General features: G+C 38.0%; 1 protein-coding gene and 1 long non-coding RNA gene across 2 annotated transcripts; one reads left to right on the top strand and one right to left on the bottom strand.

Annotated features, from left to right (window-relative positions):
• The first annotated feature begins 4,331 nt into the window (after positions 1-4,331).
• Positions 4,332-8,935, top strand: LOC133745883 (putative methylesterase 12, chloroplastic). Its single transcript, XM_062174043.1, has 5 exons — positions 4,332-4,790; positions 5,906-6,145; positions 6,237-6,380; positions 7,149-7,283; positions 8,474-8,935. The coding sequence occupies exons 1-5, from the start codon at positions 4,548-4,550 to the stop codon at positions 8,744-8,746; spliced, it is 1,035 nt and encodes a 344-aa protein (XP_062030027.1). The 5' UTR covers positions 4,332-4,547; the 3' UTR covers positions 8,747-8,935.
• Positions 8,936-11,679: 2,744 nt separating this feature from the next.
• Positions 11,680-17,754, bottom strand: LOC133745612 (uncharacterized). Its single transcript, XR_009863681.1, has 2 exons — positions 16,617-17,754; positions 11,680-11,960 (listed from the first exon to the last, which is right to left on the bottom strand). It is a non-coding gene; the product is annotated as an uncharacterized LOC133745612 (long non-coding RNA).
• Between the last annotated feature and the right edge of the window lie 209 nt (positions 17,755-17,963).

Below are 17,963 nucleotides of genomic sequence, written 5' to 3'. Positions count from 1 at the left end.
ACACATATTGTAGATCCGAACAGTGTCTGAGATGATTGATAACTATATATCTTAATGTAGCTCAATTAAGTTTATTCGGAAACAATGGCATCACTCTACCTTTAGTTTTGTCTATGCCAAACTCTGACAATTTAGGAAAAAAATATGAAGGAGAATCTGCAGAAGGAATATATGGTTACTTAAAATACTAATGTTCTTTAACTTACTAATGAACCTTCATACTGTCGCAATTATTACAGGAATGAGTTCAGTAAAAGTAGGAAGCTAGGAAAAGGGTAGTTTTCCCTCTTTTCTTTAATATATCGGTTTATTCACCAAAAAGAGAGAGAAGGGGTGTGAGTATTACCGTGGAATAAATATATGCATGGAATCAGAGTATCAGACTCACAGCTAGGTAGTGCCGACTTAAGAGTTTAATATGGACAATGACAGTGCTAATTGCTAGCTTAACGACGATACCTCGATCTCCTAATATATGATGCTTGTCCCCTCTCACCTAACATTGACCTTTTTTCCTTTTTTCTTCCATAATATGGAAATTTCAGTGACTGATCTTGTCGTTTTGATGAGCTAACGAGATTTTTCATTGCAATTTTCTTCTCAAACATGTAGCTAATTTTGAAAATTGTCACACGTAGTTTGAAATTTGCATAACTTCTGCAAGCGGAAAAAGGCAAGAAATCTGGGAGTAGTTTAACTGTTTAATTATCTCTACTCATGAATCAGTTAATGATTTTGGTATGCTAATGTTTTCATTGGTCCGGTGTTTTTTAGAGTAACTGCTAATTGAATTGATGGCAATCGCTTTTTGAGACCTGACATGGTTAATTGACCGACATTTTGTTTAAATTTGATTTAATTGGTGATGACTTTGACATATTTTCTCATACTTTGTTACTTTTTCAATTGTAACTTTACATGTCAAATCTAAGACATTAAGCTTTAGGGGTGTAAATGAGCCGAGTCGGAGTGAATACTAAGGTGATCATGTTCGGCTCATTTGCTTTTTATCGAGCTCGAGCCGGGCTAAAGTTTGAATTTTTTTTTTCCATGCTCAAGCTCGGCTCGCTTGAATATTTTTCTTAAGCCTGAGCTGGGTTCGGCTTAGCTAGATTTATTGGACAAGCTCGAGCTTGAATAGGCTTGGCTTGATTCATTTGACTTTAAATTTAAAAAATAAAAAATGAAGAAAGAAAATTTAAAATAAGAATCCAAATTTGATGTCTAACCATCAAGTTTGGATTTATTGTTCTTTATTGTAATATATTTTACTTAAATTCTCAGATTCTCTTCCAATTGAAAAGGAATGTAACAAAAAAAAATTAAAGGTATGATATTAGAAAAATTATATTTTTATTTGGGAGAGGATCCTCTCCTGAGCTGCTTATTTACCTGAGCTACCTAAGCTTTCCATCCTAAACCGCCACGTGTATAATAACACATCTAACGGCTGAAATAGGACGACAACAGTTTCATTGCTCAACTTCTTCTTTCACGGTTTCACCTATTCTCCTATCTTCTTCTTTTTTCCAGATTTGGTTCCTTCGTTTCCACACCACCAAGACAATTACTCTGATTCTCAGTACTCTCAATACCCAATTCTGGTAAAATTTTCCGAAACATTTGTGCTCAAAGGACTCTTATTCGACATGCTTATCTCTCTCTCCACCTTCCAATACATTCAAATTCAACTCAACAGTTTGTTTCACTGGACTTGAAGTTTGGTCTCCTGACTTATCACTCTGTGTTTGCCTTTACCCAAAAAGTTTAGATTTTGCAATCATCACAGGCACACATGATAAATTTTAGATTTTCCTTTACCCAAAAATCATTGAACTTCAGATTTTGCTTCCCATACCCAAATGGTGTAATTGAGGAAGAAAGATTCTGACCTTTCAAAACCTTGAGCCCAAATTAATTCAATTCCTCAAATCACCCCTAGTTACCCAAAAAAAAAAAAAAATTATCCACAATTTGAAGAAATGCCCAGATGCCATGAAAACTCAGAACTCATTGATGCCCAGAAAGTTTGAAATACGAGGAGAGAAAAGCTTCAGTGTTCCCGGGTTTTATTGGTACTTGCCAGAGTGGGTGTTCTTGAGGAATTGATCAAGCATCTTTGCTGAAACTTCTAAGAAATTCCCTTCCTAAATCTAATATCCAAGAGCTCATTGCAATTTGTCCTTTTAGATTGAAAGCTGGAAAAATAAGAAGATTGAGATGGAAGAGTGAGAGAGAGAGAGAGAGAGTGAGATCGGGCAGAAGAAGAAGATAAGGAATGAAAGTAGCAGAAGAAGAAGATAAGGAATGGATGTAGTTTGGTTCAATTTCAGCCGTAGGATTAAGCTGCAAATTATACAATAATTATAATAAAATATAGGAACCGTTACATGGGTTTTTGGACACATGGCGGCTTACCATGAAAAGCTTAGGTAGCTTAGGAGAGGATCCTCTCCCTTTTTATTTATACTTATAAATTTTCATGAGTAGAGCTTTAACAAACGAGCGAGCTTTAACAGCTCAAGCTACTCATGAAAAATACGAGCTACTCACGAGCTAAAAGAGCTGGATATATACTTGTTCAAGCTCGGCTCGTTTTTTTGTCAAGCTTAGTATTGAGCTCAAACTAGGCTCATTTATCTTACGAACACGAGCCAAACGAGCTAAAATCGAGTCAAATACTAGTCGAACACGAGCTGTATCGAGCCTATTTACAGCCCTAATTAAGCTTTAACAATGCTTAGCTTTAGTTCACACCAAAACCTAATTAAAATTAAGAACTTATGAATGGTTATTTACAATGAGATAGAAATGGTCATTAGAAATTGAGAATTATTAATTTGTAAGGAAACAAAATGAAAGCTTTATAAGAACTAAATTAAAAAAAGAGAGGAAAGAAAGGTAAGAAAAGCATATAAAAAGGGTCGATAGCTAGAGATCAATCATAACTCTAGTTCAACGGTCGTGTTGCTAATTTATTATACATGCAATTTATTAAAAAATATTTAATAGTGTACCCAAGGCTTATCAAGACTCAAGGGCTAAAATTCTCTTGCACAAGGCCATCTCCAGTAGGAGAGGGCTATATTGGGGCCAGGGCTATAATTTAGCCCCAGAAATATTATTTTTTATTCATGAAATAGTGAACCATCTCCAATAAGGAGGGCTAAATTTTAGCCCTTGCAATTATTTTATAGTTTTAAATTATATTTTTCAAATTTATCATTTTATTGTATTATAATAATATTTTAATTTAGACCAAAATTAATTTTTGAGACAAAAATTAATTTTTTTAAAGTATATGTTTGGATGAGGTATCTATGTTATTGATAGCCATTGATGCACATTTGAAAAAATAAAAAATGAAAAAGCAACTAACCGTTGTGTAAATAACAGCCATATAATATTGGCTATTGATTTGCAATTATGTGAATCAAGGTTTAATTGATAACCATTGATGCACATTTGACAGTTGGGAATCAAATTGGTTCCATTTCAACCAATGGCAAGCTACCACATGGTCATTTTCTTGTCTTCCTCTATCAGCCCATAATTCTCCACATTCTGGTAGATGGTGGGACCACCAGTTTGGACTGGGCTAGCCAAAGGGCTAAACTTGGCCCTCTTAGCAGCCCTATAGTCTTTTTATGGCCCTTTGACCCTTTTATAATTTGTTATTGGAGATGAAAAAATGGTTATATTTTAGGATTTGGCCATTTGGACCTCCTTAAAAACTCATGACATGAACTAGAGCAATTTTAGGGCCTCTAACTCAAATCAGAGACTTAGTGGTCGAAAAGTTAAGTAACCAAACTCATCATAACCACAATCAAGCGAGCTTGTAATAAATCATGCTTGTTGCCCACATGAATACAAAATCAAGGATCATACTAGAGATTTTACTAGAGATACTCGTAATAGTGTTATTTTACTACAGATTTTCTCCCGTTTAGACTTACCCAATACATGACTTTGACCGTCTATTTGACTATTTGTGTCAAAACTCTCTAGAGCTTTACTGCTTTAGACCCTGGTACCTGTACGGTGGCATTAACCTAGTAAGAAGTCTGAACACCAAGAAGTCAGAAAGGCAAAACCGTCAACGACCACGAGGCCACGTCGCATAAAGAATACTGCACAGATTTTACTCTTCTCCGCTGACCCTAAGAAAGATCAAAGTGGCTGTCTCACTTTCTAGTTTCTACTGCGTTTTCTAGGATTCCCAGACAGTTAAAACAGAGCATTGAAAGTTTGAAACCTCAAAAGAAACAGAAAAAGAAAAAAAACAATGCCTTCATTAAATAGCTATCAATTCAGTTGGGGAAGAGTTCCGGGTTTTCACCTCACATTCTTATTTATTATTCCCAGCAACTGCTCTCTACCTCTCGAACCTCACCAACTCTCTCTCTCTCTCTCTCTCTCTCTCTCTCTCTAAATATTTACAATGCCATCTTCATTTTCCCGGAAAAGCTCTTGACTTTCTTCCACTTCCGGCCACAATTTCCCAAAACAGTTTCTGGGTTTTGCTCACAGCTCGGTTTCCAGTAATGGGTAATCGGTTTATTTGCATGTCTAAGAAGGAACCCAAAGAGAATGGATCCAGAAGTAAGAGGGTGAACCGCTCACAGAGGAAAATGCTGGCAGAAGATGAGTTATTGCACAGGCAAGCTCTGTCTATGGCTATTCATCAGCACCAACTGTCTCAGAGGTTTGATGGATCCATGTCTAGGAGAATTAATGGCTCTACCAGCTCTAGGAGAACCACTCTACCCGAATCAGTAGCAAAGCAGGTTCGTTTTTTTTTATTTTGATTCGAACCCATGTCTCACTTTTGATGATGGGATCTGTGATGAAAAGTTTGTTCTGAAAAGTGCTTAATTATGTGCCAAATTCTAAGCTTAGTGGATAATCCATGTCATGTCATGTGTGAATGTTAATGAAGTTGGAAAAGTATTCTACTTTTATTGATGGGATGAAAAGTGCTTCTCAAAAGGAGGGGGCTTTATCTTGTTTTGCTGATCTTGCAATTGCAGTCTTATGATCTTTGGTTTACTTTTCGTTATCTAGAAGCAAAAGTATATTGAAGACGCCCTTTTTCTTGAGACCCATGCAGATTTTATGTGGATTGGTTAGTGGTTATATTTCTCAAGTATTAGTGGTTCAAGCGAAACTTTCTTCATATTTTATCAGATAAAATGAAGGGATGATTGAGTCAGTGACCTTTATGCCATTTAACCATTATTAGTGGCATGGCACTAGCTGTGATTGGTGTGCTTATCCCAGAGTGAAGCAGAAGAGCATTGAGATCTTTATATGTAGTTTGTTGGACCATTTTGATCCTTCGAACCATCATAGTGTTAAACCGCATTACTTTCCTTTTCAGGATTTTTAGTGTTAAACTGTTTATATTATTATATTTAATTACAGATAAAAGTTGTGTTATAAGTTGAAGCTATTAAGCAATTCTGGATCCATCTATTTCTCACAGTTTTTGGCCTTTCTGTGAATGATGTATTATCAATGTGTAGAAAAGTGCACTTGAATGCTAGAAGGATAAAGTTGTTTGAATCCAATTTTTGTTTACCTGGGCTGCGAAATGTCATAACTTTTATAGGTCTAAAGTTTAACACTGGATCTTGCAACCCATTATGGTATAGTCTTTCTCTTCTAGCGTTATAATACAAAAAATTTCTTGGTAGAACTCTAAATTTCCTTAAGCTATCACCTTTTCCTACTTCTCCTATCTTTTGATTGCTACTCTGCTTCCTTTTCTTGCAAATATATTGATGCAGACAAGCCTTCAACCATTCTAATCAGTTACTACAATGATGTGGTGATTTACCCTTTCATATTCATCCTCCCTTGAATTGATCTGCATGATTATTAATTTCGTTGTACTTTTCAGGTACCTGAAAATTTGGATAACCTTACGACAAAAAAGTTTATTTTAATACATGGAGAAGGGTTTGGAGCATGGTGTTGGTACAAAACAATTACTCTGCTGGAGGAAGTAGGATTACTTCCCATTACCTTTGATCTCAAGGGTTCTGGTATTGATCTCACAGATTCTAACTCTGTTGCTACTCTAGCAGAGTATTCAAAACCATTGATTGACTATCTACAAAACCTTCCAGAGGATGAAAAGGTTACAAGCTGTGTATTATTCAACCCGTTGCAATTTGCAAGTAATGTACTAATGTATGGTTAAACTTAAAATCTGTGTAATTCTTGTGCAGGTTATTTTGGTTGGTCACAGTAGTGGTGGTGCCTGTGTTTCTTATGCACTGGAGCATTTTCCGCAAAAAATTTCAAAAGCAATATTCATCTGTGCCACTATGGTGTCTAATGATCAGAGACCCTTTGATGTATTTGCTGAAGAGGTAAAATATTTTATTATATCTCAGATAGGGCCTAACATCAATTAAGCATGTCAAACTTGGGGATTTATAGAACCACTTCTGAACAACACCATATGCTTCTTCATTTTTCTTTGAGATTTGAGAGGAACAGTTATATAGTCAGGGGTTCAATCTTCAACAGGTTCTAATAAGAATTAAGGACACTAGTTTTATGTTGATAGATTGTCAATAAAAACCACATCATGAAGATTCACGTCTGATTCTTGTCTATATGAACGGTCGTGATTGAATCATACTATCTTACTTTCTGACAATGTGTGATATATAGATATTTTCTATATATTTGAGAAGTACAGGACTCCACATACTGAAGAGTAGGTCGGTATCCTCCTAACAATATTAGCAAAGTTATGCTTGTGTCCTTTTTAATGACGAGGGCTAGTGAAGTAATTTATTAGAAATTGTTGGTCAGGCAACCAATTTTGTTTTCCTTCTTGTATTATCATGGTTTCATCCTCAAAGCACGACTCTTTGCAGGTCCTCCTTTTTTTTCTTTTCTTTTTTCTTGTTCTTGGTAAAAGAAAAATCTAGAGCTTTTCTATTTCTATTAGTAGAAGTTTATTCAGTGTATGTCAAGAATTGTGATTATAAGGACATTGGAGAGTTCACTTTACATGAAAACTAATTGGTTAATGAGGATGATAAATGAGATATTTGACTGTTATCAGAAAATATGTCAACTCTTGAAAGTACAATGTTCTTGTTCTGATAAGGAAATCTATATTGCAGCTTGGTTCTGCGGAAGATTTTATGCAACAATCAAAGTTTATGATTCATGGAAATGGAAAAGACCAGCCTCCTACAGGATTTATGTTTGAGAAAGAACAGATGAAAGGGTTATATTTCAGTCAATCTCCTGCAAAGGTATGTCCCAACTAAAGCAGAAAACTTTGTCCAAGTTCTTCCAAGTTTCGGTTCCTAATAGTTTTTCATGAAGCAGCACTTTTGCATAAACTACATCGGCTTTCTTATTTTTAAATTATATATTATTCCACTGCACCCTCAACTTGCCCAAATATATTTAACTTCCTTTTTAATATATATATATATATATATATATATATATATATATATACAGTCCGTCTCATGTGCGGACGTCCGTACCGAGCGGACGGTACGGATTTCCTGTTTTCGACCACTTTCCGGCCACATTTTTACATCTTAACCGTTCAGTTTTTAGGTCCTAGTGTATAGATCACCTCTGCAAAATTTCAGCCAATTTGGTGATCATTAAGGCATCCAAAACTGCAATTTACCATTATATATACGAACGGTTCCGGTTCGACAGATTCGGTCCGTTCGTGTAAAATGTAGTTTTGGATGCCTTAACGATCACCAAATTGGCTGAAATTTTGTAGAGGTGATCTATACACTAGGACCTAAAAACTGAACGGTTAAGATGTAAAAATGTGGCCGGAAAGTGGTCGAAAACAGGAAATCTGTACCGAAAATTCGGTACTGACGTTCGCACCTGAGAAAATTCCTATATATATATATATATATATATTAAAAAGCTGTAACTGTAACTGCACGCGGCTTTGGTTGGTCTAATGTCCCAAACACTGTATTTACGCATAGACATACATGCATGTGTAAATGCAGAACTGTAACTGTATAGGTGGCCAGATTTATCACTATAGTGAGGGGGTGGGATGACGATAGAGATCCTAGCTTATAACTATCAAAACAAAGTTCAGACAATATAATGTCCATATTCATGGATCGATTTCACTCGAAAGTTTTTCGTGCGCATCTGTATTATGTAAAATAAATTGGAATCATTTAATGTAGATGATGTTTTCTTAACCATCTAGTACATAATAGATACCTTGAGTACAATCACGAATCATGGTAGATTCTGCAGTTCATTTTAACATTCTGGTATGTAACAAGTATGGGTTTCTCCACCAAAACACGACCTCAGTTGTGGTTTCTGTGACCTTGTAAATCCACCTGGGTTTCTACACCGACATGATAAAATTATATGGAAAAATTCATCCATTTTTTATTTTATTGTTAGTTATAAGTTTATAACAGCTATTTGTTCATTCCAGGATGTCGCTCTGGCCATGGTGTCCATGAGACCTATCCCACTAGGTCCAATCATGGAAAAACTATCACTGTCGCCTGAGAAGTATGGAACTAGCCGGCGCTTCTTCATTCAAACATTAGATGATCGGGCACTTTCACCAGATGTCCAAGAAAAGCTGGTCAGGGAAAATCCACCAGAGGGTGTGTTCAAGATAAAAGGCAGTGACCACTGCCCATTCTTCTCAAAGCCAACGTCATTGCACAAAATTTTGGTGGAAATTGCTCAAATCCCATAGCATAAATATCAGGAATGAGATTCCTGTATTTTACCTTCCCTTTACAGAACAGAAGTGTAGCTGATTGCTTAGTTCCACAATGTGATCATATGGAAGGCCATGTTTGTATGTAGAACATTCTGGCCCAGTTTCTTTGTGCAATTTCTTCTTAGTACAGATCAAAAGAAATGCGACTCACTTTTTAGAAAAGCAGTCTCTTGTAGTCATTCCTCAGTATGGCTCAAGAAGCTTCAATTTACGACAGTGTTTTTTGTTCTGCTAATGTTAGCTGTACCCGCTGTTGGGATGACACAACATTTTTCTTTGACCTTTTGAATCAAGTTATGTGCAAGTTTGAGCGCAGCTTCAACTTTGAAAAGTGAAAGACACAGCTTACAGGGTCCGAACAAATAACACATACTTTGAAGCGCTTGGTTCTGCAATGCATGGAATTGATGGAATCCCATTTCTTGAACTACCGAAAACAATAATTTCTTGGTTTACAAAACATGGATATAAAATTTTCACTTTGATCATTATCGGCTGCGTTGAAATTTGACGCAGGAAGGATCCCAACCCACATTAAAACTACTAGGGTGCATCAATTTTTCAATTAGAACTGTCATCTATCTATTGCCCATCCTTTAATTACCACAGAAGCCATTCTGCACAATTTCTGAAGCTCAACTCAGAAAAAAGAACTAGTTAACAACTTTCAAAACACATAAAGTTTCTGTACAATTACTAATTTATGATAGCCTAGTCAACAAATACTTATAACAACAGATGACAGCTCTTTAAATTTGAAACCAGGGTAGTAAACTGACTTCACTGCACTATGAATACATTGAAACACTTTAAATCACCATAAGGTTACAATAAAAGGTCTCTAATTCTAGTTAGTTAACCATCAATAGCTGTTGAATTAGGTTGAAAGGTAGCTAGAGTGTCATCTTTGTCAAAAGTTTGGTTGGTGACTCAAAAGTTGGTCATCAATGAAAAAAGAGCCTCCCAGGCCATCACTCGGCAACATTTAACTCATCATCAACCTATAAATAGACATGTAATTGCTTCAAATAAAGAAAAGGCTGGGATTTGAAAAAAGAAAAAGAAAAGACAAACATACTGACAGAAAATATTATCTTCACAATTAAGTAGCAAGGTATATATGGCCTAAATGGTCGCTCGAAAGCTACTTGGAGATCAAGTTAAGCCCCATTAGGCTTTAGTTTTCTTTATCTTCAAGTCTTCAAAAGAGTGGGGTGAAAAGAGTTACGTGTTGCTTCAGAATCCACCAGTACATATTCTTCTTGTTAAACACTCCCTTTAGTTTGTTCTGTGGGTAACTCTCTACCTACACCACTTCCATTACCAGGGCTTGTGCTCTCCTTCGATTATGCCCCAATAGGCTTGAATGTCTCCTGACAGAACAAATGTTTGGCTCTCTCTTTTCTTGATACTTGGCTTGAGTCCAACCTTTTTCTTCCACTAGTAGTACTAGTGTTGTTTACACTTGGCGTTGCTTTTATCTGAGAGCAGGAAGGCCGACTCCTTGCATTAGTGATAGGTTCAGGGCTTCTTACACGTACAGTGTGAATTACTGATTCCAATTAACCACACTGCTAGAGTGAAACTGAGCCGTGGAGATGTATTTATGGCCATCATATCTATGAAGAAAGATATGAGTAGCCTTATATAGAGACTCTATGGGTTCCGCTTCTCCAAAACACTGAACTCGAGCCTCGATCATTTGCTTCCTGCTAGTATGTAGATTACTAGATTTGGGTCAGTGTAAGTGTACGTGACCAAGGTTGTTTTGGGGGCATTTTGTAATGATAGTGTGGTTTTCCTCCGTGCTCAGCATAGGATTAGAGGCCATTTGACTGGTGATGTGTGAACACTTTTGGGACTTGGGTGGTGGTGGAAGCATATAATGGTGGTGGTACTGAAATGTTCGAGTGTAAATCTTTGGTCTCAAGGAAGCTCGATACAGCACAGTGAACGGTTGGTGGGGGTTGTTTTGGCTGAATTGGTGTGTGTAACTGAGTAATGAACAAGAGTACGTCATCTGGAATGAATCATTATTCATTACCCAGATGCATGGCGCCTTAAATTGATCATGATCGAATTGAACCATAAGGTGGTAGGCTAAAAGTACTCTGTTAAAATAGTAATTAATGCACATTGAAACTTTCTAAACCATTCTCTAGTTACCTAGATTAATCTAGAACTTGTATAAATCTAGCTAGATTAATCTAGAATAATCATGTTAACTAGAAAGTTTCTGGACTTATCATGTAATTAAGAAAGTCTAAAATGTATCTAGAACTATCACTTAATGTGTGGTTAACAATTAACCACATGAGGAAGGTCGGTGAAGCTAAGTCGGTGGACTTTTTCTATAAATATGTATGAAGACATGTCAATGTAATTAAGAAACAATCAATACATCCTCTGTTTCTAAAACACTAAGAAAGTCCTCTGTTTCAAAATCTCCCTTTACCTAAACACTTTGTCCTAACAACCTTACACACTTTGTCCTAAACACTAACCTCCTTTACCTTCTAAAAACTACACTTTGTCCTAAACACTAACCTCCTTTACCTTCTAAAAACTATAAGATATTGATGTGATTCCTACAACTGCTGTCAACATACCACTTCTTGTTTTTCTCCTCAAATGCAGCTTGACAAGAATAGAAGAGGTGCTCGTCCTCCTCATTCTCATTCTCTAAAATTGGCTTGGTATTTATTCTTGAGTTGACAAATTTTTCTCTATATGGCTGAATCTATTGCAGTTTCGGCATTTTGGTTTTCTCCGAAACCAACAGTCTATTTCTCGATGATTATTTTGAATAATCATCGAGAAATAGACTGTTGGTTTTGGGGAAAACCAAAATGCCGAAAATGCAACAAGTTTAGTCATATCAAGGAAAACTATTTTCTCAAGAAAAATCACCCAGCGGACTTTTCAGAAGAAAATGAGCAAGATGAGCAGATCTTCTATATATGTCACTCAGCGATTGAAGAGAAAAACAAAAAGTGGTACGTCGACAACGGCTACGGCAACCCAGGAGACAATAGGGGTAACCTGAATTACTGGGACGTGCCGAGCTAGAGAGGAGGAGGAAGAGTCGCAGCCCAAGCGCAGGCGTCATGCACTTTCGCTAGCCCCTGCAAGGCTCGAAGAGGAGAACCTGGGATTAACTTGGTCCCTTGAGGGGCTTCTGAAAGACCTGTTAGGGTTTCTTGTTAGTTAAGTCACTATGACTTAGTCTCATTTATTATAGGGTTTATTGTTATTCTGTTAATAAAGCCCTAGTCATTAGGGTTTAGATTAGGTTTGAATTATTCTCTAACTAATGCTCCACGTTATTAGGGTTTGTAAACGTGGTTGTTATTTTGTTATCATTCCTGTATTGCCTGGCTAGTATAAAGCCAACTGTTATTCATTCAATAAAGATTTAGAGGCTTTAAGCTCCAGAGTGTGTTTAGTAAAGTCTAGGGTTACAAGTTTCTAACAAGTGGTATCAGAGCTCCACCATGGAGCCTGACCAAGATTAGATTTCTGAGTGAGAGAGAAGAGAAAGAAGAGTAAGAAAAGAGTGAGTGAGGATGGCAACTGAGGGCAGCTTTGTGCAGCCAGCGATCCCAAAATTTGATGGCCATTATGATCACTGGGCCATGTTGATGGAGAATTTCTTACGCTCCAAGGAGTATTGGGGATTGATCGAGAATGGTGTCACGATACCAGTAGAAGGAGCTGAGTTGACAGAGGGTCAACGCAAATCGATTGAGGATCAAAAGCTGAAAGATCTCAAGGCGAAGAACTATCTCTTCCAGGCCATCGACCGCACAATCATGGAAACAATCCTCAATAAAGATATAGCCAAGCATATCTAGGATTCCATGAAACAGAAATATCAAGGCTCAACTAGGGTTAAGCGTGCACAGCTTCAAGCCCTCAGGAAAGAGTTCGAAGTCTTGCAGATGAAGGAAGGAGAGAAAGTAGATGATTACTTTGCCAGGACTCTCACAATTGTCAACAAAATGAAGATCCATGGAGAAAGAATGGAGCAGGTGGTCATTATTGAGAAAATTCTGAGGTCTATGACCACAAAGTTTGACTATGTGGTATGCTCGGTGGAAGAATCCAATAATTTGGATACATTGACAGTAGATGAACTACAAAGTAGTCTACTGGTCCATGAGCAAAGGATGAATGGCCATGGGAGTGAAGAACAAGCTCTGAAAGTAAGCTATGAGGAGAGGATGGGAGTCCGGGGTAGAGGCCGAGGCATAGTGAGAGGAAGAGGCAGAGGTCGTGGAAGGCATCCATTCAACAGGGCAGTAGTGGAGTGCTTCAAGTGCCATAAGCTGGGACACTTCCAATACGAGTGTCCTAGCTGGGAGAAAGGCGCTAACTATGCAGAACTTGATGAAGAGCAGGAGATGTTGTTAATGGCATATGTGGAGCTCCACAACTCAAGAAGAGAGGAAGTTTGGTTCCTAGACTCAGGCTGCAGCAACCACATGAGTGGCAACAAACAATGGTTTTTCAACCTTGATGAGTCATTCCGACATGTAGTGAAACTTGGCAACAACATGAAGATGGCAGTAATGGGGAAGGGATGCATCAGGTTACAGATTGATGGGATAACTCAGGTGATTGGTGAGGTATTTTATATTCCTGAATTGAAAAACAATTTGCTTAGTATTGGCCAATTGCAAGAGAAAAATTTGGCCATCTTGATTCACCATGGCATGTGCAAAATCTATCACCCTATGAGAGGGTTGATCATGCATACTGCCATGTCTGCCAATCGTATGTTCATCTTGCTTGCATCAGTGCAAACTCAAGCTACAACATGCTTTAAGGCTACAGAAGAGGATGAGACTGAATTATGGCATCGGAGGCTTGGACATCTTAGCTACAAAGGCCTGAGAACCTTGTCCTACAAGAAACTAGTGAAAGGGCTGCCATCACTTAATGCTTCCACAAAGGTGTGCACCAGCTGCATGGTAGGCAAGCAGCACCGTGAAGCTATTCCAAAGAAAAGTTTGTGGAGAGCATCACAAAGATTACAGCTAGTTCATGCAGACATTTGCGGTCCAATTACACCTGAGTCCAACAGCCAAAAGAGGTACCTAATTACTTTTATCGATGATTATAGCAGAAAAGTATGGTCTTTCTTCTTGAATGCCAAGTCAGAAGCTTTTGTCATGTTCAAAAAATTCAAGAGCTTAGTTGAGAAAGAGACAGGAAGCTTCATATGTTGTCTTCGTACCGATAGAGGAGGTGAATTCACTTCACAGGAGTTCAACAGGTTCTGTAGCTCAAATGGGATTGGAAGACAACTCACTGCAGCCTACACCCCACAACAAAATGGGGTGGCAGAGAGAAGAAATTGTACCATTATGAATATGGTACGATGCATGTTAGCAGAGAAGCAAGTTCCAAGGGAATTCTGGCCGGAGGCAGTCAATTGGGCAGTCCATGTTCTCAACAGATGTCCTACAGTTGCAGTGAAGGATATGACCCCAGAGGAAGCATGGTGTGGGTACAAGCCTTCAGTAGCTCACCTAAGAGTGTTTGGGTGTGTAGGGCATGTACATGTTCCTGACAACAAGAGACAAAAACTCGATGACAAGAGCTACAAATGTGTCTTCTTAGGCTTAAGTGAGGAGTCAAAAGCCTATAGATTGTATGATCCAGTGTTGAAGAAAATAGTGATAAGTAGAGATGTGGTGTTCGAGGAAGAAGAGAGGTGGAATTGGGATGCAGCTAATAGAGGTAGCAAGAGTGATGTACTAGAATGGGGAGATGAAGGTGAGATGGAGGGAAGTGAACAAGAAGAAGAAAGTGATGCAGGGGAGCAGAATATCGAAGAAGAAAATGTGATTGAAGAAGGAGGTGATGCCTCAGGAACTTCACCTAATGAGTCAGATTCACCATCTAGTCCAGTTCAAGGGAGGACACGAAGAACACCTACATGGATGGAGGATTATGTGAGCGGAGAAGGTTTATCCGAGGGGGAAGAAAACCTAGTGATGTACACCTCATCAGCTGATCCTGTGTTCTTTGAAGATGCAATCAATAGTCTAAAATGGAGAGATGCTATGGAGTGTGAAATTGAAGCCATCGAGAAGAATGGCACCTGAGAGTTATGTTCATTACTAGAAGGAGCAAAGAGAATAGGAGTAAAGTGGCTATATAAGACCAAGTTGAACGAGAATGGGGAGGTTGACAAGTATAAAGCCTGGCTTGTAGCCAAGGGCTACACTCAGCAGCATGGGATTGATTACAACAAAGTGTTTGCCCCTGTAGCTCGATGGGATACTATTCGAATGATCTTAGCTCTTGCAGCACACAAGGGATGGAGTGTGTACCAACTTGATGTGAAGAGTGCATTTTTGCACGGTGAACTCAATGAGGAAGTGTACATTGATCAACCTCTGGGGTATGAAAAGAAGGGTGAAGAAGACAAGGTGTACAGACTGAAAAAGGCCCTATACGGACTCAAACAAGCTCCTCGAGCTTGGTACAGCAAAATAGAGTCTTACTTCACTGCTGAAGGGTTTGAGCGATGTCCTAGTGAACACACATTGTTTATTAAGACTGAAGAAGGTGGGAAGCTTCTAGTGGTAAGTTTGTATGTTGATGATCTTATCTTCACAGGAAATGATGAGGCTATGTTTGAGAGATTTAAAGACTCCATGAAGCAGCACTTCGATATGACAGACCTTGGAAAAATGAGGTATTTCCTAGGTGTGGAGGTTATTCAAAGCTCTGATGGAATTTTCATTAACCAGAAGAAGTATGCTAACGAAGTGCTAGAGAGGTTTGGCATAGAACGCTGCAATCCTGTGAAAAACCCGATCGTGCCAGGTTCCAAGCTTGTGAAGGATGAAGGAGGTGCATGTATTGATGCCACAGCTTATAAACAAATGGTGGGCAGCCTCATGTATCTAACGGCCACCAGGCCCGATTTGATGTATGTGGTAAGCTTAATTAGTCGTTTTATGGAAAGGCCTACTGACTTGCATCATCAAGCTGTGAAGAGAGTTTTGAGATACTTAAAAGGTACAATTGAGCTAGGGATTCGATACAAGAAAGGTGGAGATGGAAGTTTGCTGGCTTTCTCCGATAGTGATTATGCCGGAGACATTGACGATCGGAAGAGCACCTCAGGCTATGTATTTTTATTGAGTTTCGGTGCAATGGCTTGGTCCTCAAAGAAACAACCAGTCGTCACACTCTCTACCACGGAGGCTGAGTTCATTGTTGCAGCCTCCTGTGCATGTCAGTGTGTGTGGATGCAGAGAATTCTTGAAGAGCTTGATCACAAACCAAGTAAGTGTACCACCATCTTTTGTGATAATAGCTCAACCATTAAGTTGTCAAAGAATCCAGTCATGCATGGTAAGAGTAAACACATTGATGTCAGATTCCATTTTCTTCGTGACTTATTGAAAGATGGAGTAGTTGAATTAGTGCATTGTGGGTCAAAAGATCAAGTTGCTGATGTGATGACTAAGCCCTTGAAGCTGGAGGTGTTCTTGAAGATGAGAGATCAACTTGGTGTGTGTAAACTGACTGTAGATAGCAGTTCAGTTTAAGGGAGGATTTGTTAGGGTTTCTTGTTAGTTAAGTCACTATGACTTAGTCTCATTTATTATAGGGTTTATTGTTATTCTGTTAATAAAGCCCTAGTCATTAGGGTTTAGATTAGGTTTGAATTAGGGTTTGTAAACGTGGTTGTTATTTTGTTATCATTCCTGTATTGCCTGGCTAGTATAAAGCCAACTGTTATTCATTCAATAAAGATTTAGAGGCTTTGAGCTCCAGAGTGTGTTTAGTAAAGTCTAGGGTTACAAGTTTCTAACAAGACCTATGTGTATTGGGCAAGAAGAAGACTCTAGGAAGGCCGCGGGGTAACCGAAATAAGACAAAGAAGAAGGAGGCTAAGTACTCTGATTTGACACCAACCACCACTGCTAATCCTTCTATAGAGAAGGGTAAAGGTAAAATTTAGCATGTTCAGGTTGACAAGTCTGATCCTAGACGTCGTGGGAGGCTATTTGGAGGAATTGGTAAGCAATCATACAACAATTGCGTTCTTACGCGAAAGCTTGGTGATTCTTCAGATAGTTGTCTAGGGTCTTACCCAGTTAGCTTTTTTCATTATAGTTAGGAGTTAAATAAATGAGCATGTATTGGAAGAATGGATGTTATTAGATAGGGATCTGCTTCTAGTTCAGCTGAATAGCAAAGTAAGGTTATGCTTCAGGAGCTTTTGCTTTGGTGTATGTACTATCCTAGCAATGACTCAGTGTAGTCATGATTATATCTATAGATATTTATTCCTCTCAAAAAAAAAAAAAAGATACTTCACAAAAGTCTCAAGTGAAATTGGGAAATGGAGAAATGGTAGAAACAAAAGAAAAATATATGATTTCCATCCTGACTAACTTAGGAACTAAATATATTAATGTTCTATTAGTTTCCATAGTTTGGAGCATAATCTCCCAAGTGTTGGACAAATGATTGAAAATGGATATGTTCTATTATTTCATGGGGACTTCTGCACAATATTTGATAAGAAAAGAAGGTTAATCTTCAAAATAGAATGAAAAATAAAAGTTTTCCCATCCAATGGCAACATATGGCCATGAAAGGAGAAATTAAGAAGAAAGATATTGTCCTCAAAAGAAAGCAGCCGAAGACTCCACCACATCAAGCCAATGAAGAAGCAAGTTCATATCATCAACAACGTAAAAGTTGTGAAGTTGCAATGAAAAAAAGCAACAAAGGAAAGCAATGGAAAAAGAAGGCAAGAGCATGTACACCTTCGTCAAGACACTTTCAAGATCATGACTAGAATTACTACGAGATTGTTGGGAGTATCATCAATGTGCATTAAGGAGGAGTGTTGAAAATTAATGCACATTGATCATCTAAAATAATCTATATCATTCAAGAGAAGTCTAGAGAGCTTCTAGAGTAATCTAGAATTTGATCTACAATTATCATGTTTGTGTAGCACATTTCTAGAATGATCATGTAATTAACCAAGTGGAGATGTATCTAGAATGGTTCACAATTATCTGGTTGATAATTAACCACAAAAGAAGGTCGGTGGTGCTAGTGGTGATGTAAGTCGGTTAACATGTCATATATATGTGTGTTCGCGCACGCACGCGCGCGTGTGTATGAACTCTTGTAATTGTAAGAAGAA

This window comes from Rosa rugosa, chromosome 4 (assembly GCF_958449725.1).
Source record: "Rosa rugosa chromosome 4, drRosRugo1.1, whole genome shotgun sequence".
NCBI lineage: Eukaryota > Viridiplantae > Streptophyta > Magnoliopsida > Rosales > Rosaceae > Rosa > Rosa rugosa.
The sequence above is the reverse complement of the archived record's forward strand: the minus strand, read 5'-3'. Positions and strand labels throughout refer to the sequence as shown.